The following is a 25,919-nucleotide window of genomic DNA, read 5'->3' on the forward strand; positions in this document are numbered from 1 at the left end:
TCATCAGCAAAACAATGAAATATATTAAATGCTTTGTTATATTTAAATTAGCATTCAGGACAGTCAAAAAGACTGTTGAACTGAAAACATTGCAATTAGATCTGCAAATCAAATGTCAACATTTTCAACTGAAAATCTTCAGAATTTCTATCATTAGAAAACATTGAGATGTCTACACTTTGGGGAAGAAAAATTAAATTCTTGTTTTTTCTGAAAGAACCCCCCTCCCCCCCCAAACTTCACTTAGCTCTAAAAGGAGTACTTAATTATATTTAGAAACTGTAGAAATGGGCAGCAGACTGTCTATCAAGGGAACCAGAAGGTTGAAGAGAAGTCATATTAAAAGCCTTGCATCATTTCTGAAACACAGATCACATTTTTATATATTTATTTCAAGATAGAATGGATGTGTATCTTGCTATCAGCATGTCAAATATTTGTATACATTAATGTATATATTTCATCTAACAATGTACAGATTCATTAATCTTACTTGTAAAACCTTGTTGTAAGTGAAAATCTTTACCATTTTAAAATAATTTTCTGGGCATATAGCACTTGGTTAAGCTATGTCCACTGAATAATACAAGGTGCTTCTTCTTGTGGCTCAATATGCTATCTACAGAAAAATGCCACCAATATATACATGAATGTACCTCATATGAAAGCAACTACTGCTCAAACTAATAATGTTTTTAGAAATTCCTAGTATTCTGTTTCATGGTAACCTCAATAAATGACAGTTCTTTTTTAGGTCAATGTTCTGTACTGTCTGAACTGAGTGTTATTACATTCGATGGAAACAACATAGCCCTCTGTAATATGGCTTCCTACATTCTAGTCAAGCTACCAGGAGAAATTATTGTTGCTCATATAGAAAAATGTCCTTCTAATCAGGTAAGATACTTGCTTTTCCTCAATAATTTGTCTTGAATGTTGGTGTTATAGGTATGAAAAAGCGCAAAAATGCATCACTAAAAACTTTCATTTTTCATAAATTCAACTGAATTTATACTTTACAGTATTGTCAAAATGAAGAAATATTTGGAAAAATCTTTTGTCTTTATTTAAGGAAGGTAGTAGAAGTTCAGGATTAGTATGATGAGATACTTTGCAATTGTCTACCTCTCTGCATTGCCTGCAGAGGGAGTCCAGACATTTCATTTTTGGACTGCCATTTTTCATCAGGTCGGTCTCATCCTTAGAGTCTGCACAAATGTTTCTTTTGCATTGCAATGTTTTAGATGTGTTCTTTTGAATTACTCTTTTCACTGTTTATTGGATGAAGACTAAAGGTGTGATTGTAGCTTACATAGGCAAATGAGGAGTCTGTAGTTGTATTTATTTAATAAATATTTTCTAAAAGGGTTTTATAACATATGCTGAGATTCATGAGGCTATTAATGAGTCACTCTCAATGTTAAAGGTGATTCCTTGGAAGCCAGCTGAACTATGGTATACATGAGTTGCAATCGTGTGTGGAAAGATGTCTTGGTAAAATTGTTTTATCAAAGTTAAGGCAGGGGATTTTATTGGAATGACCATTATATCCCTAAGTATTCTTTTTTTAATCAACTTGTCTAGGTTGTTGGGTTGTCTTTTCTGTATTATTTGCCATATAAACCCCTTTTATTTAACTTTTTAATAAGTAAAGAAAGTTTCTAAAATTAGTTAATTGAAAGGTGCAGTGTATTACTGGGAAATGTGTATTATTTTTTATTATTTATTATCATTATTATTTATTATTATTTATAAGGAATATATTGGATGATTTAAATTAGGAAGCTGATTGTAGAAGAAATTTTAAACACAAAGAGAACATTCAATTTATTCTTGCCAAATAAGAATTCTGCTGATTATCATTGCACTTCTAATCTACTTTTTTTTTTCAGAGTGCAAATTCAATAAGAAATCTAGTAAGTAGTTTTTTTCCTTTATTAATTATAAATTGTACAAGTATTACATATATTGAAATAATTGTTCTACTCCTTATAACTTTTTATCACTTTTTTTTTTTCTTTCAAGGTTTCCCCTGCAAGCACTTCAGGGCTCTGTTTTAAGAAGTTGAATGTAACAACACATAGATCTAAATTACTTATTAATCGTTTAGCAAGAAAAGTAAGTATATATCATCAACATATATGTGTACATTTAAGAGATAACTGGAGAGCTATTCTGTTATAGAATGCAGTAGGTCTGGCTTATAATGAATGTAGTACAGGACTAGGATTACTTCTGCAGTTCATGTTCCTGGTAATTCATGGTATGCTAGAAGAAGAAAAAATTACATTTCTGATACTATGCCTCACTTGCCTGTCATTTATACAACACTTTAAAGTGATTTGAGATTTTAAAGAAGCTACAAAAGGCATTTATATTTGAGACAATATTTCCAGAAAACCTAGAACAGAATACTTTTGCAAGATTTGATAAATATTTAGGCTGTCATTTCTGCTAGACAATAACAGATTAGAACAGATAACTTTAAATAATCAGAATAATCTTTTTTTTTTTTTTTTTTTTTTTTTTTTTTTTACCAGATGATATAGGATAAATAATATTTATTGCTTCCTTAATTAGAAAAGACTTCGATGTCATTATTTTTTCTCATGCCTACTTCATCTGCAGTTAGAGAGTTGCTAACAGGAAGCACTGTGATATAAAGACAGTGACTACTGCTATTGTATGTGGCAGACACTGTAAAATTATCTTTTGCTTTAAGATGCAAATAAATATAAAATACATCCTTGCAAGCTGTTTTTGTCCCTAAAATGTATTTGGTTTATTGTAGGTAGTAGTGGATTCTGTAATTCCATCATTACCATTTTCAAAAGAAGGACTGAGTATTCAGGATACTGGTGCAATGTATGTCATTAATACCCCAGCTGGTATTAGCATCAAGTGGACTCATGTTACAGGCATCATAGATATACAGTATGGATTACACTCTAACACATCAATGAAGACAGAAGGACTTTGTGGTGAGGCTATGATCACAATTATTTACTTTCATTTTTACAATTTACGCCTTCCATTTGTGTCTGTGATCTGTTATCCCTGTAGCTTTCCTTGTGACTCACATTAGTTACACTGACAATCATATTTGAGGTAGGCTTGTGAATTTCTATTAACAGTAATAAATCAATAATCCTGTTTGAAAGCAATGCTTGATAACAGCAGTTTTCAGAACAATTAATGATCAATACACTGTATATAACTTCTTTTTTTTTTTTTTTTTAAATGTACTCATCTCTTCCTGTGCTAAGAATATCATTGAAGCCAAGCAAAGAAAAGAGCAAAACTTTATATGGAAAAGTGACTGCGTTCAAATACGGAGAGTATGTTTCAATGATTATAGGAGAAAAGGATAACTATAGGATGCTGGCAGTGTCAGCTAGTACTATGCAAACACTGATAAAAGGTGTAACTTGGGAAGGGTCTGAGTTCTCTAAGGATGGTGAATCCAAATCCAGACATGTTACAGTTGGATCTAGGGTCAAAGACTGTTTGATGTATCTCAGACTTAAATTACAATGACACTAAATTTTGCATGTTCCAAGCTTCCCTAATAATATCTTTATAACTCTGCCAGTATGAATTTTATGGAAAAACGTAAGCAGGTATTCTAGAATAACACTAATTGCATCATAAATGTTCATTTTCTAGTGCATTTATTTTACTGAAACCTATCCCGTATTGATCAGAAAAAATTTTTTTTTGAAATATTTCAATCTGCTTTTAGTTTTAAAAGCAAACAAAATAATTCAAGTATGGTTTACATTTGCATTCTAAGCAGATTAAGTATTTAAAATCAATTTCTGTATTCTGCTTGAACAAAAGGAAAGTTCTCCTACATCTTGTGAGGGAAGGGGAATGCTGGCTGTGGCAGATACTGCACCTTTTCCCAGTATCATGCCCAGTATCTTTTCTATTCAAACCGTAAAGGTTGGGATGAGATGAGATTGCAGGTAGAAAGTATTATAGAATAGTTGCTCTTTATGTCATGAAAAGACAGGAGGAAGATGAATATGCACAAAAATCCAATTTCAACTTAACAGTGCTGCTCTACCTGGTGTTTTGCAAAAAATATGAAGCCTCAGTTAGTGTTTTGTTTTGTTTTGTTGTTGTTGTTGTTGTTGTTGTTTTTTTTGTTATCTTATGTTTGTTTCCATCTGGAATTCTGTCCTCTCCCCTTCATACTGAATAAAATGTTGGACTATGTGGTAAATTGGTTTTATTTTTACATCTGTATTGCTGCTGATGGTCTGTAGGGTGATCTTACAGAATTCTAATGCCAGTACTGACTGTGGGGGGGCATTGGGACAAGAAGAAGCAGTGCTACCATCAAGTGCTTCTTATCATGCAAATACCATCTCCTGTATTTCCCAATGCTGTCAGAGAGAATAGCAGGGCCTATCACACCAGCCTAGCCCACCGCGTTCCCTGGAAGCTATATATATACAGGGCTGGAAGCATGAAGACTTGGGCTGTAGAAGCAAAGTGGAGAAAGGATACAGAAACATTGGGTATTCTGTCTCTGGGATTTAAAACACTATTATGAAAATTAAAAAGGCGTTAGAAAGAAGTTATTGACTTCTTGTATGTTCGTAGCAAATACATATTTCAATTGATAAATTAACTAAATACACTATTTCCAAACTAACTAACCAAATACACTCTATTTGCACTCTAATTCAAGTAGCCAATGGATGTTTGGGGCTTGGGGAGTGCTTTTTTGAATGCTTTTGTAAATCAGTTAGGAAAAATATTTTCAATTAAGAATGCAATTTGTTCTTTCACAACTTCTTGCATTTAGAATGTCCAATTAAATTTCAATAAAGTGTCAGATTGTCAGCGATGTGCAATTAATTTGAAAATCATTTACACTTACTCCCATGCAGATGATTGCTATTCAGTGGAACAGAAAAGAATTTGGTGCCATGTCAATGAATTTTCCCCCCTCAACAGCATATTTCAGTGACAGTTTTTCTTAAAAGTTCATTCTTGGTTGGGAAAAGCATTATTACTTGTATTATATGACCTGCTTGCCTTGCTAAGGTAATGATAAAATATCTAGACAGTTGGACCTACAGTTGACACGTAGCTGCTCTGATTTATTAATTCAAATGTCTGTCTCACACATGAACTTGTTGCAATGTTAATCTTACTATGTGCACTTTTCTTTCTCAAAGGAAGTAACACACCTTTTTGTTTGTTTGTTTGTTTTTACTTTGAATGTGATGCTCTGACTCCAGGGGTGTGTAATGGAGACCCTTCTGATGACCTGAAAATGCAAAACAGGACCATAATTACAAATATGGAGGAAATTGAAATGTTCATTAAGAGTTGGGCAATTGAGAAATCACATGATGTAACAACTAGGAGGCCAGTAAGAAACTGTACTGAAGATAACTGCACATACTGCATAGAACTGTTAAACAGAAGTGTTTTCATTCCTTGTCACAAGAAAGTGAGTACAATTTTCAAAGAAATTCCAGGTGCAAATTAAATGAAATTTGCACTGTTAAGAAAAGAGTAAGAGAGATGCAGATTTTTTATATTTTACTTATTTTCATGAGTTCGTAACAGGGTGGCTCTAATGCTTTTGTCATCTTGTCTACTGTAAATAATTCCTCAGATGATGTTACATAAAAAGAAAAGTGCATCTGTATGGATCTTTGTGCCTTAACTCTGTTTCTTAAATTACTGATTAGTCAAAGCTCAAAGAAGTAGCACCAGGTCATCATCCCAACACAGGTGTATTACTGAAAAGTGATAGCTTTTTAATAAAAGCTTGACAACAGTCACTACAAATGAAAGCCTCATGCTTCTGTATACAACAGCAACTCATGTAGTCTAAGACTGGTTGGACTAATGAAATTTCCTGTTAAACAGCTTTTGATGTTGTTACTATTATGTTGACAGTTTGGTAGCTTTTCTTACAGAAATCACGATAATTTATTTCTGGAAACTGTGCTTTCAAACAGAGATGTATCTCTAGCATGCAGACTACCACTAGAGCAGCACAGCTGCTTCCCACAATGGGAAATGAAAAAGCCTATCTCTCTCAGCATTGACTTTCCCCACTTAATTCAATATAAAAAGGATTAATTATTCAAGTGCCCCTATCTTTCTCAGAGATGGACATGTCTAGATTCCTGATTCAATTCTAGCTCTTCTGCCTTTCCAACCTGGATTTGCTTTGCATGACTCTGTGTGGTCATCATAGACAAATGCCATTACAGGGATTGTAGACAGCTGAACCCCTTCCTTCAAAATCCCAAGTCCTCTCCTCATTTTTCCCAGGTAGAAAAAATGGAGGAAAGTCTTCCTAAAGACATGGCTTAAAGAGATTTTATAGCTATCTGCCACAGATGCTGAAGGGCAAGGAATGAACAGTGGAATCAAGAAGGGAGAATAGCATCAGTGGGCAGCAATAGATTTTTCATAATTGTTTTACCATATCTGATTTTGAAATAATTTAATCTGAATAGTCAGAACTCTTACTCCATATATGTTTCTAGGAGAACTGTCATATCCTCAGGTGCAATGCAATTGCATATCTTCCTGGCTTATATCAAAATCTGACATAGCGTGTTCATCCATTACGAAGTTTGGATGAACATGAGTTTCTTTCATGTACGCTACGGTAGTAGAGTGAGACTGGATGGTGCATATTGTGTGCTTCACAGACATGAAGCAACTGGACAAGGATAGGTAACAATCGTCTGTGTAACAAACTCTAAGTCAGGAGTGAACAACAGCTTGAAGATTGGCTGAAATCACCAGGAGAGCTAGGCTGTTGCACAGTAGTGGATAGGCAGAATAAAACAAATTCTGACTTCTCCCACCTCTTTTGTAAACTTAGGCAAAGAAAAACAATGCAAATAAGATAGGTTGGAACCTGCATTTAGACTCAGTAACATAGGCAATCAGGCCCTATACACACACAAAAGGAGTACTCAGTAATAGTTCATTCACAGCAGGAATTTATGGAAGATATATCAGCAATGTTTAATTGAGATTGTTGATTTTTAGCTGATCAGACAGTACTGCAAAAGTTCTTGTAAGTAGCATTACAGTCTCATGCCTACTAATCAGAATAAGTTTCTGGCAATTTGAGTTTTGCAAAATGATTGTTCTGGAAAAAAAAAAAAAAAAAAAAAAAAGATATTTTCTACTTTGGAGAATGCTTGTGATTTTATTTCCCCTGCAGCTGTTATTTCTTGTAATTAATGATTAATTTTAACTACAGAAAACTCTTCTACTTGTTAATTCTCACTTACAATGTGTTCCTAGGTTTCACCACAGGAGTTTTGTGAAAAGATGTGGATCAACAGCACTCATTTTTGGAATTATGAGTGTGATGCACTTTCTGCGTACGTGGCGTTATGCAACAAGCATAATATCTGCATTAAATGGAGGACATCTGATTATTGCTGTAAGCAAATAACAATGTTCTATATTCTAATGTGACTTTATCTTGCTGCAGTGTTTAGATGAGTTAAAAAATACATTTCTTCCTATTGCTATTGGACGTGCTGTCTCATTTTATCACAGCATTAGTAAGCCACAGTCCAAGTTCTTGAAATGTACCGCCAGTTAGTGTCATGAAAGAATTTTGATCTTGATTGAACAAGAAGCTTATTTAAAGAACCACTAACAATATAAATATATGCTTTCTGTGATATACTTTATTGTTCCTACTACCTGTTTACCTAATGAAATTCTGAAAGAATGATACCAGCACTCAGTTTCCTCTTTTTATGACTTGCAGCATTGAGTTGTCCAGAGGGCAAGGAATACCAGCCTTGTGTGCAACCCTGTGAAGCAAAGACATGCTTGAATAAGTGGTTGTATGAAGATTCTCCCTGCTCCTATTTAAGGGAAGACTGTGTGTGTAAAAATGGAACTATTCTACATAGAACAGACTCTGACCTCTGTATTCCAGAAGAAAAATGTAGTAAGTACAGCAGGACAGAAGAGCTTGGCAAATATTTGCTAATATTGACCACCTACCAGTGTAAGAGATGTTTAAGTTCTATTTCAGTCCTCAGTAGGTGTGAATCTGGTATAGTTTCCTTCTGCAGAACCTATCTTTAATCTCAAGCTATAGCAGTCTATACTTTAACTCCACTTGCTGTGGTCACCCTGCACAGGAAAAATGATGATCATTCTTCCTTCTATAGTTCCCAGGCTTTCTTTCCTAGAGTACTCAGGAATGAGTAGAATGGACAGCTTCTTTCTCCTGCATCAACTGATTATTCCCAGCCCTAACAGATCATTTGTTCATTTGGGGTTTTTAATGTCATAATTTTTTGGGGGGGACTCCTTCATTGTAATGTTCTGCAGCATTCTTATTTTATGCAGTATGGCTACCTAGATGACAAACTAATAGTTGCTTGCAGGAAATCTGTGCTCTCTTCTTGTCAAAGGGATATGATATTTTTCTCTCAGCATGTACAGATAACAGAGGCCAACCCCACTCTGCTGGGGAGATCTGGAATGAGTCCATGAGAGGTTGTTGCATGTACAACTGCTTAGAAAATGGAAGTGTTGTTGCTGTAGAACCTGAATGTAATGATGATCCACCACCAGCTTGTGAAAGAGAAGGAGAAGTTATCATCCATGTCATTGAAGAAAGGGCTTGCTGTCCCAAGAAAGTTTGTGGTATGTACCCAGCTGCACACATATTCAGTAACATAAGTGTAAGTTAAGTGCTTGGTATTTGTTGGCAGAGGTTTATTTTTAGACAAGGTTCAAGGTGACATTTTTGAGAAGTGATCTTTAGGTAATTGTGGCTGGTTGGGTCAGCAAAGCAGTTCTCTTCTATGTAAGATGTGATTCACTGAAATACGTATTTATTTATTTTGTATTCCACATCCATTAGTGAAACAAACCTTCTGTTAAAAAATGATTTTTTAAGCTCTTCAGTAGAAATTCAAAAGAAATTAACAAATACTCAATGAAAGAAGTAGGTTGGTAGTTGGGGCAGTTACCCAAGCCTATCTGCATTTCTTATGAGTGTCTTGGTGCTAAATGAAATATCCTCTGACCTCATGCCATTTCAAAGAAAACATTATATATACGAACGAATAAAGGGGATGTCGTTGTGGGAGTCTATTACAGACCGCCTGGCCAGGACGACAGCGCTGATAAATTATTCTTTACAGAACTAAGAGAGGCCTCGAGATTAACTCCCCTTGTCCTTACGGGGGACTTCAACCTGCCAGACGTTAACTGGGAGTGCCACACGGCTGACACGAGCAAGTCCAGGAGGTTCATGAAGCACCTAGATGATAACTTCTTGGTGCAGGTGCTAACGGAACCAACTAGGAAAGGTGCCCTCCTAGACCTGTTGCTAGAAAACAGAGAGGGTCTGGTGGGAGATGTGGTGATTGGTGGCCGCCTCGGTCATAGAGACCATGAAGTGGTTGAGTTCAAAATTTATGGTGACAGAAGGAAAAGTGCCACCAAAACCTCATCCCTAGATATGGGGAAAGTGGACTTCAGGCTGCTCAGGGAACTAGTCAGCAAGGTCCCCTGGGAAACTGCTCTTGAAGGCCTCGATGTCCACCAGTGCTGGTCATTCTTTAAGCGATGCCTCCTAGAAGCACAAGATCAGGCGATTCCTAAATATTGCAAGTCAGGCAGGCGGGGCAGGAGGCCGGCATGGCTGACCAGGAACATTCTTATGGAGATTAGGCGGAAACAGAGAGTGTTTCGCTACTGGAAGGAGGGCCGGGTGTCATGGAAAGAATACAGGGATGCTGTTCGTGTTTGCAGGGAGAAAATTTGTGTGGCTAAAGCACACCTAGAGTTGAAGCTGGCTGTGTCTATGAGAGAAAATAAAAAGGGTTTTTTTAGATATGTGAATGGAAAAAGGAGAACTAAAGAATACATAGGGCCGCTCCTTGATAGGGAAGGTCTCCTCACAGACAATGACATAGGCAAAGCAAAGACGCTTAACGCCTTCTTTGCCTCTGTCTTCGATGCCGATGATGGGCTTCGGGACCCAGGGTGCCCTGAGCTGGAGGACCGGGACGGTGGGGATGACAAACTCCCAACAGACCCTGAACGTGTGCGGGATTTGCTACTCCACCTGGATCCCTACAAGTCCATGGGTCCGGATGGGATTCATCCCCGGGTGCTGAAAGAGCTGGCGGACGTCATCGCGGAACCTCTCTCAATTATTTTTCAACGATCCTGGGAATCTGGAGAGGTCCCGGTAGACTGGAAGCTGGCAAATGTTGTGCCGATTTTCAAGAAGGGTCAGAAAGAAGACCCTAGCAATTACAGGCCTGTCAGTCTCATGTCAGTGCCTGGTAAAATCATGGAGAAGATGGTTCTCGAACTTATTGAGGCGCACCTGGGGGACAAAGCAGTCATTGGTCCCAGCCAGCATGGGTTTGTGAAGGGTAGGTCCTGCCTAACTAACCTGATTTCCTTTTATGATAAGATCACCCGTATGGTGGACCAAGGGAAACCAGCTGATGTGATTTTTTTGGACTTCAGCAAGGCTTTTGACACGGTTTCCCATAGGATCCTACTGGACAAAATGTCCACCATACAGCTAAATAAAAACATCATACGATGGGTGAGCAATTGGCTAACGGGCAGGGCCCAAAGGGTTATGGTAAATGGGGCTGCGTCAGGCTGGCGGGCGGTCACCAGTCGGGTCCCTCAAGGCTCCATTTTAGGGCCGGTACTTTTCAATATTTTTATAAATGATCTGGATGTAGGAATAGAAGGTATTTTGAACAAGTTTGCTGATGACACCAAACTTGGAGGAGTTGTGGACTCTGTTGAGGGTGGAAAGGCCTTGCAGAGGGATCTGGATAGGTTGGAGAGCTGGGCGATCACCAACCGCATGAAGTTCAATAAGAACAAGTGCCGGATCCTGCACCTGGGACGGGGAAACCCTGGCTGCACGTACAGACTGGGCGATGAGACGCTGGAGAGCAGCCTAGAAGAGAGGGATCTGGGGGTCGTGGTAGACAGCAAGTTGAATATGAGCCAGCAGTGTGCCCTGGCAGCCAGGAGGGCCAACCGTGTCCTGGGGTGCATCAAGCACGGCATCGCTAGTAGGTCAAGGGAGGTGATTGTCCCGCTCTACTCTGCGCTGGTGCGGCCTCACCTCGAGTACTGTGTGCAGTTCTGGGCACCACAGTATAAAAAGGACATGAAACTGTTGGAGAGTGTCCAGAGGAGGGCTACGAAGATGGTGAAAGGCCTGGAGGGGAAGACGTACGAGGAACGGCTGAGGGCACTGGGCCTGTTCAGCCTGGAGAAGAGGAGGCTGAGGGGAGACCTCATCGCAGTCTACAACTTCCTCGTAAGGGGGTGTCGAGAGGCAGGAGACCTTTTCTCCATTAACACCAGCGACAGGACCCGCGGGAACGGGGTTAAGCTGAGGCAGGGGAAGTTTAGGCTTGACATCAGGAGGAAGTTCTTCACAGAGAGAGTGGTTGCACACTGGAACAGGCTCCCCAGGGAAGTGGTCACTGCACCGAGCCTGTCTGAATTTAAGAAGAGATTGGACTGTGCGCTTAGTCACATGGTCTGAACTTTTGGGTAGACCTGTGCGGTGTCAAGAGCTGGACTTGATGATCCTTAAGGGTCCCTTCCAACTCAGGATATTCTATGATTCTATGATTACTCCATGATATGATCATTGACTGTATTCTACCCAGCCCTGGTTTGTAGCAAAATGAATGTAGTTATTGCTGCTAAAAATGTTAAGCAGAAGACACTTCCTTCTTCATAACATCTTCAGGGAAAAAGAGAACAAATGGTCTAGCAGATCTGGTGATTTTGTTCCTTAGCTACCTGTAAATAACACTGTGTTGTTGATTTGTTTAAGGAACATTTTCACTGGGACACTTTAGCTGGCTCCATTTGTAGGAAGCAGGGCAAAGTAAGTACCTGCTTTAGGTACACTGTGCTTGCACAGTGCTACATGAACAGAGCTATACCAGCTCTGGGTTGAGCTGGGAGGCTTACGTGCTGATGTGCAGTGCACTGCAAGCTGCCTTGGACTGTTGTTAGTATGTGGTCTCCTAGTAAATGGTATAAATAGCTTGAACTGTAGGATTTACACTTGTATTTGTTTGTAAATGTTAAAACAGGCTGTTTTTTATCCCACAGAATGTAACATGTCATTATGTGATGCCATTATTCCAACATGCAAAACCAATGAAAAATTGGTTGTAGGCTACAACCCTCTGTCCTGCTGTCCACAATACCGATGTGGTAAGGGAAATACAAAAACACAATTACTGGGACACTTTCCAGGCTTCTACTGTCTGTAGTAAGAAAGTTTGCCTTACAGGCTGTTTTGATTTTTAGTAGAATGGAACACTGTAAATAACTCCAGGCAATGGTATATCTATTTCAAATTCTCAATATTATTTTGTATTTGTGTTTTGTGCCAGTTTTGATTTACTGTCTTTTTTTTTTTTTTTTTTTTTTTTTTTTTTAATAAGCAAGAGAAGATTTCATTTTATTTATCTTTTTAGCATTGTTTCTTTGACTCTTTTTAAAATACTGGTTATTTCATATCCTACAGAATGTGATCCTTCAGTTTGTTTCAATGCTTCTCAGCTGGACTGCAGAGAAGACCAGTTTATTGTTGAAGCAAAACAGGAAGATCCCTGTTGTTTCTCTTATGTCTGTGGTAAAAAAAGCTCTGTTATTTTTGTGGGTAACTGAGGAATAGTTAAGTATTTACAAAAGTAGTATATATTTTTAAACCTTATAACTTAATCCAGGAATTCCTGAAGATGTCAGTGGGATTTCACACAGGCCAGGCTGACTGGAGCATGAATTACACTTGGGTTTGGGGACCTTTCATTTCAAACATAATTTTATCATACAGTGATCTTCACCATTGAATTATATGATCTGTGTTGTCAGTGTGCCATATCATGGATCACAGCTGAGCCTCAGTAGTTCCTTACCACCAAGCTGTCTATGACTTAGTGTAAGTCCTGACACTTAAGTGTATGTACAACTACATGCACTGCATCTTTCTGGATTTGAATACCAGTCCATAAAAGTTCTGTTATCCAAGTAAGAGGCATAAGACTTGTAGTAATAAATAAAATGTGCACGTTAACTTTCTATTATCTAAAAACTGTAAATATTTGTTTTGTTTTTCATTTAGTTTGTGAATCCTGTATTGATCCTGTTCCCTTGTGTAATGAAGGGGAAATTCTCACTGTAGACCTTAATACCATACATTACTGTTGTCCTCATTACTACTGTGGTGAGTATAAATGTTAGTTCAATATGTTACCAAATTTAATAAAAATGACAGGAATTGTGTGTGGAGGTTTCTTTGATGCAGCATTTAGGATGTGCTTCAGCTAGAGATTAAGGGCTCTAAGTGAGGGTGTCTACATTTGAGATAGGCTCAAAGTTCTTGGTATACTCGATGGTGGTCTAACCAGAACAGCCAGTGGAGTCTGAAGAGTTTATTTAGTTCACCAAACACTAAAGAGCTACTTTCAGGGCTATCTAGATACCAATACACTAATCTGGATCCAGATCTGATCCTTAGTGTTTAAATATACAATTGTTCGTATACATCCATACATTTAAAACATCTATAATAAAATAGACAGCATTTATGTCATTGTACCTCTGTTGTACTCTTCATTAGTACTCTGATACCTGTCTCTTTTTCCCATTTAGTTTGTGATGAAAACCTTTGTTCTGATCCTCCTATTAATTGTACAGATGACATGAAACTTGTGAAGGAAAAAATACCTGGGCGGTGTTGTCCAGAGTGGCACTGTGGTAATTATTACTTTATTCCTTAGTCACTGTAGTTAATAAAAGCAATTAGGTAACTGACTGATATGCTTTTCTTGTTCTCTTTTCAGAATGTAGCTGTGAAAATGCTACTATGGTGACTTGCAAATTGGTAAGAGCTGCCCTTTAAATATTTTTATTAATCATGGACTGCACTCTTACTCCTCCCTTTCCATTCTTTGTTTAATTTGTTGTAAAGGGTGATAAGTCTGAACCTGGACAAGCTAGGACTCTGCCTTTCAGCTCCCAGCTCAAGCATGTAACTCGATCAAATTTCTGTATGGTGTTGTCAGCTGTTCCCTGGGGAAATTTCATTCTGTGTGTTTTAGGATGACAAAAGAAGAAAAGCAACTGTAATATTATTCTGTTCAATGTTGACTCAAAACAAAATGCTAGAAGTTTCCCCACTTAAATAATTCCTAGTTGTTAATAATTAATGAGTGATGACCCTTACAATCGTATGTATCATCCGGAGAAATGTGTTATTTTGTTAAGCATTTATGCTTTCAATTAGGATGATTTAACATTATTGAACTTAGCTATATCTTAGCTTAGATATGAAAAGTCATAAATACTTTGCTCCTTGTATGCTCCCACAGCAAGGACAGTGAGCTGGAAAATAATGATAAGCGAATGTTCAAACTTCTAATATCAGGGACATTTTCCCTATTAAATGCTTGTAGTTTGTCCCCCTTTTCCTCTTATGTGAAGAAAGATAATGTAATATGTAAGCAGGAGTTGCAAATTTTAATAGCTTTTACCTATCTTTGGGAAGAAAATTCATAGCAGGCATTTTTTTGCTGATATGTTTGTTATTGAAATAACTTTTTATCTCAGGAAAAACTGCTGTTACAACTACTCTGGTGTTTATATTCATTCCTAGAGAAAATGAAGTATTTTGCGCTTATTGAAAGAGATAAATACATTGAATATTTTTGAATGTGCTATTGTTTCTTGAGGACACTGCATTTTTACTCTTTTATGGAATGTGGGTGAAAGTGATGAAAGCAATAATTTATATTTTTAGAGAAATTTAGAGAAATACATTTGTGTATGACTGCAAATTCTTTTATCTTTTTACACGCAGGGAGAAGTTAAAAAAATAGACAGTAACATTTACAGTGCTTGTGGATGCACTCACTACATTTGTGGTAACTTTTTATTCATGTCTGCTTGATTTTAAGTTTTACTAAAAAGGGCATACAAAGAAAAAAGAAATAGGCTGATAATCGCTTTCTCAATTTTAACGATCTTCTGTTATGGATGTCTACCAAGATACAGAATTATGCTGTCATTACTTAATATTATATTTCATCTGCAAACTCATCAACTTTGTGTTTGGTCTTGAGAGGCATAGGGAGTGTATTAAAACTGTCCATACTCCCTCCCTCCCTCCCTCCCTCCCTCCCTCCCTCTTTTTCTTTCTTTCTTTCTTTCTTTCTGCACACTATTAATCTCAAATGAGCCAGCATGAAAGTAGGAGCCCAATTTTAAGATCAGACTTCTGCTCCCTTCCGTAACTCATTTACCTTATGCAAACTAGATTACAGCCCACTGTCTATGGGAGTTCATGAGGCATCCCATAATCCTGACAGGAGCCCAGGCTAAACTGCCTCTGGTAGCAAAGCACAAATTTACGGTACAGATTGAACGTGTTAATGTCCCACATTTAATTGTAGGAATGCTTTATTAATTGACAAAAAAAAGCTACATTTTATGATGTGCAGTATAATTCATGTAATTTAATTGTCCCAATGTCAAAAAACAGAATTCTTTAAAAAAGAACAATAGATTATTATTATTAAAAAAAAAAAAAAAATCCACAGTATCAATATTGTCAATTTTAGTCAGTTACGCACTTTTTAGCATTTTTTTTATTATTATTTTTGAGCTGAATTATACCCCCTCCCTCTTTTGTTTGATAACTAAATGCATAAACTGATCAAATCTAAAACTTGGAAGACTTTTGCAGTGAATAGGACTTTGCCCTACTTTTGTCCTCACAGAGATCCTCTTAACTTGCTTGATGATTTTTTTTTTTTTTCACTTGTAACATGTTTTTCTTTTGGTGTCAGAAAAGGATGATGTGTGCATCTTCCAAGAAGTAACAGTACTGAATCCTGGACAATCAGTGATTCAGTACTTGGATGGAGACCTTTGTTATACTGTACAGTGTTTACAAGAAAAAGATCACAACACAGGATACAATGCCATGCATTTTACAACAGTGAACTGTTCCCAGCAATGTGAAGCTGTAAGTATACTTTAAACAATGAAATGATGCAATTTTAAGCACAACTTCACAATTAGTACAAAAATCAAAGGGCAGATTTTTATTAGTCTAGTTTACTCAGAAAGAATTTGAAAACTTAAGAGTGATGATGTATATCTTCTGTGACTCCAGGCTTCTTTTAAGAGGTGATATTTCGTAGTGTTTGTGAATATATTCATCCATACATACATATTGTTTGTCTTGGTATTTTTATTTTCAGAATTCAATGAACTTTTGTAAGTTGTATGTTTAAAAAAAAAAAAAAGTCTTTTTCTTTCTTTTTTCCCTTTTCCTCTAGCATCAAATATATATTCCTTCCCCCAGTCGCCATAGTTGCTGTGGTACCTGTCTAAACGTGTCCTGTTTTTTTCACACTGAGAATGGCACACAAATTGTATATGAGGTAAGTGCCTCTGGAGAGGGACAGAAGTATAATGACATGATAAGCACAGATGTCTGATGGTCACTTAGTAAACTCATGCAGTGAGTCTTGCTTCATACTTCCTTATTGTTGCTAATGCACTTGGGGGCTCTTTATGGTAAATGATATAACAGGGAAAAATTATGTTTATTTATAGACTTGCCATTTCACAGCAGATAAATACTGTGTTTCATTTTATTGGTTGTAATATTATTGGTTGTAATATCCCCCACAAAGACGGGTAAATGTAGTCATTTACTTAAGGCTGGATATGTTCTAAGTGCAAGTTAGAGGTTGAATTGTAACTCTAAGTCATATGCTGTGATTGAGAAGAGTTGGCAGTACTTTTGTGCTTCTGGGTCCACATCAGAACTCCTGTGTCCCCCACTTCTCAGGGTCACTCTTTTCTCCATTCTGGTTCCTACAGCATGCAAGTGTGCAAACAGAATGACCGGGTTTCGGAATCTGACTGTTGCATTCCAGCAGCCACATACAAGAAAATGTAGACGTGGCCATGGCTTGGTTCATGCTTTCCATTGCTTTTAGAGCAAAAGAATTACTCCCTTTTTCTGGCACAGACCCCCTTCATTTTGCTCTAGTACACCCAGTACCTCCAGGGAGGAGCCGCCACTGCAGTTAGAGGATGGTCTTTGCTGGTGTGGGTAAGCGTGCAACAAACTATCCACTCCAGTAGATACTGCAGCGTGAAGGCAAGATTTGTACAGACATCTGGGAGTTGAGATATAGCCGAAATGTGTTTCTTTGCTGACAACGGTTTTGTATTACATGTTCAGGAAGGAAGCACTTGGAGCTCCAACTGCACAAACTACAAGTGTACAAAGACTGCTGCAGGGGCTATGATACTGGGCTCTGGTGTAGTTTGCCCCCCTTTCAATGACACTGAGTGTACAAAGGTTTGTACTTTGGGTGAGGTAAGTAACAATAACTCATCTGTCAGTATGGAGTTTCGCCTACACTTGAAAATGCACACATACTTTGTGTGCTTTCTTTAAACTTAAAAAAAGTGGTAAGTTACAAGATGTAAGTGATCAATGTGATCAGTGTTGTTTGCTATTTTTCTGTTTGCATTTTGACTAACAATATCTGTGAGGAGCACAGAAACTCCTTTTGGGCTTTAATAATGACTGCTTTTGAAATATTCTTGAATTTGTGTTGCGCTTGAGATACTGCTATATAAAGCGTTAAACACTAGTTCTTACTTTGTTCAGAATAATACTTTTAAGTTTATAGTGCATATATATTAAATAAATTGGATGAAGCAGTTCAGAAATCTTGCATATAAATGCAAACTATATTAAAAATTACTTAAGCAATGCAAGGATTAGAAGGATGACCATGTGTATACAAACTTAATTATCTCTTAAACTAAACTTTGTATGACATAACAGAAAGTATTTATCATACTTGAAAGGTTATCTACCTACACCATATATCTAAAAAGGTAATTTTGGCATGCCCAATAAGCTGTTTTAAAGAATGTAGATGCTTCATGTACATTACAAATTTGTTTGAAAAATTTATATTTGCAATTTGGTACTTCCCTAATTTTATAATACTTCTCATATTTCTAGTTCTTGCACTTGTGGTATACCAAACCATATATAAGCTATCAAAAAAACAAACAAAAAAACACGTAGAGAGGGTAAGTACCATCACTGTCTTGACTACACATTACAAATTTAGCCCAATTCTTATGTGTCCATTGCATTTGTTTAAAGTTCCTTATTTCTTCCAGTCATGAAGAAGGCATTCAATCTAAAATTAATGCCTGTTCCACTTTAACTTTATCCTTGAGTTTCTTCCTTGGAATCCTTTTGTCACTACCTATTAGGATCTTTCCTTAATAATTCTAGTTGAGATTGTAATGAACAGAGCACTAAAATTAACTTCCTGACTGACCTATTTTTTCAGAGATGCTAAATGTAGACTTGAGCCAGGAGAAAGCTCTTCTGACAGTCTGCTAAGGATAACTTTGAAACAAATACAGATTTAAGAGGCTGAGTTTAAGCACTCATCTAAGAAGTTCTTGAACAACTTAGTATTTTTTCTGTAATGAGATAAAAAATGCATGTATGCATGAAACAATGGAACCTTACAAATGGAAGCTTTTGTCTTTTGTTATAAAAGTGTTGTTGATGTTCAGTTGTCTGCTTTACACACAGTTCTGGGCTGTGCAATAAAACTGTGGGCACATGTTTCTTCCTTGCACACATTCTGATAGACAGCAGGCTCTCTTTCTGTCTTTCTTTCCTTCGTGCTCTCTTTTAATTTCACAAAGAAATTTTCTCCACTTTGATACATTTTTACTTTCTGGCTGACAAGTGACTTTAGAAAATAGAATAGCAAAGACTATTATTGTTTGAGAAAAAATAATTGAGCACATCAACATATATGAAATTCTGCAATTCATGTTCTGTTTCAAAAGTGTGTGTATATGTATATATACGTACTTTCACATACATGTATATCTCTAATGTTGTAAATAGCTCCTTATTAGGTACTAATTTTCTGCTAGGTATATAAGCAGTGTAAACCTTTTTACATCATCCACAAAGTTACATAAATGAATTTTTTAAACTTTCCTGCTAAATCTCACTGGTGGTGAAATAGATGATAATGGGCAATATAAAAAACCGGTTATAGAAATCAAGTGGCTTATTCAAAGGATACTAGTTGAGGTCAGATAACCAGGGACATGTTCATTTTCAGTGTTAACGACTAAATAATTTATGACCCAAACATTTGATGCATATTTGTGCAATTCTCTTGATTTAGATATTACTTTTTATTAGTTGGACATCTTTAAAACATGGAATCTCTTGAGATACAATATACCTTTGCATTGGGCACAGTCTTTTTTGATATATTCTTCTTTTATTTCTCTAGAACGGAGGAATTGTGCAGACATATAATGATGGCTGCTGCAAGACCTGTAAGTGATGAAGGCTGCAGTAAATGCTAGTTTGGCTTTGGTTTTGGAGGGCTGTGTTTTTTAACCTGTTGCTGGGACACAAAGAAGGAAAAAGCATGCTGTCCCTACACAAATCAAAATTGTTATAGTTACTTAACTACTCTTATTAAATGGTCTCGCTTCATTTGGCTGCTGACATGGTGGTTTTTAATGTTAATATTCTGGAGTATAACCAAATCTCTCCAAATATAACCTGTAGAAGATAAAAAGTTATCTCAATTAAAATAATTAAAAGATTGTCTTTATTACTAAGCAGACCCTAAAATATTGCCTAAATTATGTTCAACATAAAATATAATAATTTTCCATCTAAAATTGATACTTAATTTGATGTTAAGTTTCCAAACATACTTACTTATTCTGTTTCCCTGCTGTATATTTTCCAGGGCCAAAATGCTGAAATAATTTTTTTTACTTGAAAATTATTTCTTTCCACTGTAGAAAATATATTTCAATCCCAAATGAGGAAAAGTCATTGGGAGTTGAGTAGTATTGATGTTAACAATTCTTATATAAAATTGACTTTTTAATATCTGGAAATACATCCACATTTTCTGTGTGTGTAACTTTAAAATATGATGAATGTATTGTGATGCATGTTTACGTACGTTTACATAAGTTTATGAATACATGAAGTCTTCATTATTTAAAGTTTAAAAGCAGGCTGAAAACAATCTTTGATTTGCTCTGTAGTTTTGTTTAGGAAAGGTTTTCTGATCAAGTTCAATAATCACCTAGACATAAAAATTAAGCACTGTTCTGTGAAATTAATTACATAGAGCAAGAACGTGTTGAATGCTACAGAAATTACTACCTCCCTTTTTTGATTTTTTGGTGTTCAATATCAGAGTTAAAATGTACAGAAAAAGTAGTCTTTGGATTTTATTATTTTTTTTTAAACAAGGCTTTAATAATGTTGAATAGAAAGTCACAGGCTTTATACTGCACTGGTATTAAGTAAAATTCAGCAATGTATTAGCTACACATGTGTTTGTATGCTAAATGATTTGGCTATATAAGGGGAAATATTCATATTTATAAAATATAGCACAATACTTCATTTTCCAAATTATGTAAAGCTTTGAAAGTTATCTGCAAATATTGTTGCTCTATACCATGCATAGCATAGAAAATAGAAGCTATTTTAATATAACAAAATACTTTTTTTTTTTGACTGAGAATCAGCAGAGAAAAGTAACACACCAGAATTTGCTAAAATCTTATGAATCAATATTTTTTCTCCAATGCAATAAGCTATGTTGAAAAATTGTTAACTAAAATGAGAAAAAATGGGTTGGCTTTATTTAGAAAAATATCTTAAAGAATTAATGGCTACTGACTTTCTGTTGAGTAGGAAGATTTATAATTTTGGCCATATTCTGTGGCCTCAGGAAAGGTGTTGTTATACTTCAGAAATTCTTACTCAGGTGGCTGCTAAAAATATATATGATCCATACACTTATATGCTATTTTAATTTTGTTTTTGCTTTGTTTTTAACTAAAAGCATGTGCCCAGTGGTGAAGCAGATAAAAAGAGTATGTGTAAATAGAGCTTGCAAAACCTTGGGGTTTTAATGGGAACAAATAGTCTTTTTGGAAGAGCTTGATTCAGTGCATGCAAAGTGAGTGCATATATTTAATTCTTACCTTGCCATAGAGAGACTCGTTGCAAAACTTTGGTCTACAAGGAAGCATCATTCCAGTTTTGTGTTAATCAGGAGAGTAATAAAGTTTAGGACATCTTTAGTGAGACTTGAAGCAGCTACAGTTTCTAAATTTCGAATACTAACAGGAAAGCTCATCATCTTTTGCTAAAAGAAAAATTGCAATTGGCAGTGTAAGAATTAATGAAATGTCATTTATATAAATATGTTTTTATTTCATGAGAAACTTACATTCCTAATGGTTCTGCCAGGTTCTGGATTGGGTCTATTACCCTTTGCCATTAGTCCAGTAGTGCCTACTGATAGTATTAATTGTGAACCAGGTATTATTTTTAATAATGTATTTTCTTATTTTAATAATAGTGTAAGCACTGCTTGTATATATGCATAGAGCTGTCATCACCATTAAATGTATTTAATGGTATTGGCCTGATGCTGAGAGACGGTGAACCCCTGCTGGCCTCCCAAATCAGTGACTTTTTTAAACCTGGTTAGGGTTCACTGCTCAACACCTGTCAGAATTAGGTTCATTCATTTATGTTATATGCTGAAGATGGTTCTTCCTCCTGTTTGTTTCTAAAATTGGTTTTATTACATGGACCTACTCTGCAGGGTACAATACATAATAAGAAATAATTATATCATATACAGTTATAATAAGAAATGATTTTACTTTTTAAAATATCATCATCCCTTATACTGCTACTAAAAGATTCTGATCTCATGTTTATGTCTCTGAAGTTAATGACTCAACTGTTTTTGCCTTAAAATAGATCAAAGGTGCACATTACTGCCCTATCTCATCTTTGTAGATATGGATTTGTACAGTACTTCTTCTTTGTCACAAATAGCATGTTTTGCAAAGTTATGAAAATGTTGGGGAAAAAAGCATACAATCCTCAAAGTAAAATCATGCATTAATAAACACTCTGCAGCAGTAATTGTGGGAGGTTACAGAAGTGTCACATTATTGTCATAACTCTGCTTTTAATGATAAGTCACAGAAATTTTAGTAAGATTCCTTACTCAAATAAGGAGCAAGTGAAACAAGTACACCCAATACTGAATGAAGACCTTTTTGACAGTTGAAAGTGGAAGAAAGAAAATATAGCAGCAGGGAAGTTTTCATTAGACATAAGCACCTTATATGCTGAAATGTATGAGTTCATGATGGCAAATGCTTTCCAATGGAAAAATAATAGGAATACTTTTTGTCTAGTGTTGCTGATGAAAGAAAAGCAAGATACTGTAGGAATTTGCAGTTTTGGTCCTACAGTCATCTTCCAGCTCCACAAGAGAATACTGTTTGATTCTGCAATGCTTAGAATAAAAACTAGATGTATTACGGAGCCAGACTAATTTTCAGATACCCACTGGAGCTATGGTTGCAGAATATCTTGGTTACTCAGAGCTCATTAATTTATAAAAAATCTCAGAAGAAAACTTATGCTTTTTGTGTATACCTGGCCATGCAGGCATGTGCTAAAGGTGAAGAGACTCTGCTGAATAGTGGTTATTATTTTATAAACTGGACGCCTAGAATGTCCACGTAGAAAAACAAATAGATGATTTTGATGCTTACTGGAACTGGAAAGCTAAATAATTTCTATTACACAAATAGTAATAGCAAACTGTCTGGTATGGAGTGCAGCATGGAAGATTTTATGTTTAATTATTTCAGTATTATATTACGATTTTTATTATGTTAAAAAAAAATGGCTTTGCACTGTACAGCTTTATTTTTCAAATAAAAGCTCTCCTATCAATATCTCCCAGACCATACTGATAAAATGCAGTATTTCCATAATCCTAGATCTATATGCTGACCAGGTTCAGTTCTGGACGGTAAAAGCTGCACCGTATTTAGGAAATATATGCATCTTTCTCTTTCAAAGCTTCATTCAAGGACCTCTTTGTCAGAAAAATATTGGATATTATTCTATTTAAATTCTAAGCAGTCATAGTAGCATCAAAGTTGTAATCACATTCACAGCTTTATCTTTTCAAATGTCAAGTTTTGAATATCTTCTAAAATGAAGAAAAAAAATCATATTTTTCATATTCCCATTAAAAAGAGAATTAATTCTATCACTATTCAAAATTACTTTATCTTTCTCTTAGTTACTGGTATTATGCTTATCTTGCCATATAGGCAATTTTAAACCACATTAATATTTTTGTATTTATAAAATCTGTATAGATTAATGCACAGGTTGATGCCTCATATGTGCCAGCTAAAAAATCAATAATTCCTGAAATTATTTTTTAATATATGAGTTTTTTTATAAAAAAAATAATAATTATAAAACTAATAGTTTCATTGTGTACATTAATGAAGCTAATGTGTAATCATTGAATTTATTTTAATAAATTAACATTTTATTTAAAAAAATGTCATGCAAAAAGTATATTGATTCAATATGCCTTATTTTTGTATTTTATCAGGTAAAAAGGAAGAAAGAATTTGCCAGAAAATGACAATCAGGACAACTATAAGAAAAAATGACTGTATAAGTCAAAGCCCGGTAAGCATAAAAAAAATCGTTTTATGCTGGGCCTATGGCATACCAAACCAAGTATTTAGAAATGTGTTATGCCTATCAACATGCAACAAAAAATGCTGCTATCTTCTCAAAAGCAGACCTTTGACCCCAGGAATGTTATTCTACTCGTAAATGGAATAGTTAGCTGTTCCTATCGCTGAAAGACTGAGTCCTCCTACCTGGAAAAACATCTGTCTTCAAATGAAAAGTACACACCATAATTGCTTATAACTAGCAAAGGCACTGAACTCTTCACCATGAAATAACATCCCACTCTTCAAGAGTAGAAAGGCTTCCACTTAGGATGTGATGGAAACACTGCTATATTTCTCCTTGAAGACCTTTACTCTGTGTGTCCTCTCCTCCACACAACATGTCTCTATATCATAAATTCATGATCCCATTTATTTATGAGTCTGCTTCATATATCTTATTTCTCAGCTTTGATGTAGCCCCATCTATAAAACCCAGGATATGTCTGAGGAGCAAATGGGCTTCTCATGTATCACTTAAAGGAGAAGCAATTGACACCATATCTTGAGCCTTCTGTAATGGCTCTGATAAGATTCTGCTGAAGAACTAGTCATAAGGGAAGATGTGAAACAGCGTCACAGATTGAAAGATGGGCAGGTTAATTTCTAGCCTGTCAGAAGTACAACAGCGACATACCTAAGGTTTAACTGGACGAATAAGCGTGTGTGGTGTATTTATTTAGTTTTAGAAAAAAACGTAGGTAATGAGGGAGTATACGTCTGTATGTAGATGAAATTAAAATTGTTTGCCATAGTTGAGAGCAGAGAAGATTGTAGAGATCTTCACAGTTACTTTAGCAAGCCAGGTTAGGGGACACCAATATGACAGAACAAATACATGGTGTTGACTAAAGCAAATAATATTAAAAAGAAAGATGTAGTCAAAACTCATAGGTTTTTAAAGTGGCTGAAAAGGACCTTGCTCCTGCAACATTTAATGAATAGGACAGGGAATGGCAACAAACTCATTCTAGTGTCTCTTATGAGCCAATGGTGCAATAAAAGAGTCCAATAATGGTGCAAAAAAAGAGTCCTCTACAATTACGGTCTCCCTACATTGCTGTAGAACTAAAGAGGGTTCAGGGAAGGACAATGAGAATGTTCACTGAGTCATTCCATAAATGACAGAAGTAATTAAGCCTTGCTTCTTCTGACTTGCTACCATACATGTAGGTTCTTTATCTTTCCTTCTACCTTTATGCACCTTCTAATAAACATTGTCTAGAAAGAAGCCCTATCTCACTTCCATCCATCTTACAAGCCCCTTTCCACAGTATCTTCTTTCCCATTTAATTTATTGCTGCTAGCTCAGATCCATCCCCTTCCAGTTCCCCTACCACAAAAACACCTGGGACCTTATTTCATTGCAAGACTTTGGTCTATCAAATGGCAGTATCTGCTGTGGCTGTTGCTGGTTTGGAGCTACATCTGTGTTCTTTGAGCAGATTAATGCTGTCAAACTTCTGATATGGCTAAGCATGATTACATTTAATTAATTAGTAACTGAGATTATTAATGATTTGGACAAGATCTTATATATATATATACAAATATATTAAATTATATATATAATATATATATAATATATACATATTATGTATTTTATATATAATGTATATATATTGTTATAGTATATATGATTTTTTCCCTGTCAAATTTCATGAAAGTCTTAAGATTAACCTTTTGATCTAATTTGTTTGGATATATCTCACTTGTTCAGACACTGTTTAGAGGGTGTGGATCACTGTACCTTTCACAGGCTTCACTTGAATAAGAAATCAGATTGAAACACTACCATGAAAAAACAAAACAAAACAAAAAAACTAGGTATAATATGGCCTTCTTCCAATTTCCTGCTATATCAATGTAGTTTGAAGTTTTAATTAAAAAATACTAATTTGTTTTCTCTTACAATATTACCTAAGAAGACTTCACATAATATAATAGTGAAAGACTAGCTTGGATGAAGTCTACAGAAAAAATAATTTTATAGCCTGTTTCTCTCCTTGCTGTTTGATCCTAAATCTGCTTTGCAAATATATTTGTTACAGTGATGACACATCTAATATTGTTGGGCTCTTAGTTGTGAGCAGTATGAGTGAGAAAGGAAAAGCTTTAGCACTGATACACTTCTCCTCTTGAACTTTCAAAAGGAATGATAGACTATCCTTTGTTTTGCT

At 35.8% G+C, this 25,919-nt stretch overlaps 1 protein-coding gene across 1 annotated transcript in view; it reads left to right on the top strand.

The window, feature by feature from the left end:
• Positions 1 to 25,919, top strand: part of OTOGL (otogelin like) — a 102,136-nt gene that overhangs the window by 73,116 nt on the left and 3,101 nt on the right. The window contains exons 42-60 of the mRNA XM_072033077.1: positions 755 to 897; positions 1,893 to 1,916; positions 2,026 to 2,118; positions 2,792 to 2,981; positions 5,256 to 5,470; positions 7,300 to 7,441; positions 7,778 to 7,963; positions 8,458 to 8,670; positions 12,148 to 12,252; positions 12,569 to 12,676; positions 13,166 to 13,267; positions 13,696 to 13,800; positions 13,887 to 13,927; positions 14,903 to 14,966; positions 15,891 to 16,069; positions 16,386 to 16,490; positions 17,303 to 17,422; positions 19,416 to 19,461; positions 23,610 to 23,689. Coding sequence (XP_071889178.1) covers positions 755 to 897; positions 1,893 to 1,916; positions 2,026 to 2,118; positions 2,792 to 2,981; positions 5,256 to 5,470; positions 7,300 to 7,441; positions 7,778 to 7,963; positions 8,458 to 8,670; positions 12,148 to 12,252; positions 12,569 to 12,676; positions 13,166 to 13,267; positions 13,696 to 13,800; positions 13,887 to 13,927; positions 14,903 to 14,966; positions 15,891 to 16,069; positions 16,386 to 16,490; positions 17,303 to 17,422; positions 19,416 to 19,461; positions 23,610 to 23,689 — 2,261 coding nt within the window. The remainder of the gene's footprint in view (positions 1 to 754; positions 898 to 1,892; positions 1,917 to 2,025; positions 2,119 to 2,791; positions 2,982 to 5,255; positions 5,471 to 7,299; positions 7,442 to 7,777; positions 7,964 to 8,457; positions 8,671 to 12,147; positions 12,253 to 12,568; positions 12,677 to 13,165; positions 13,268 to 13,695; positions 13,801 to 13,886; positions 13,928 to 14,902; positions 14,967 to 15,890; positions 16,070 to 16,385; positions 16,491 to 17,302; positions 17,423 to 19,415; positions 19,462 to 23,609; positions 23,690 to 25,919) is intronic.

This window comes from Anas platyrhynchos, chromosome 1, assembly GCF_047663525.1.
Source record: "Anas platyrhynchos isolate ZD024472 breed Pekin duck chromosome 1, IASCAAS_PekinDuck_T2T, whole genome shotgun sequence".
Taxonomy (NCBI): domain Eukaryota; kingdom Metazoa; phylum Chordata; class Aves; order Anseriformes; family Anatidae; genus Anas; species Anas platyrhynchos.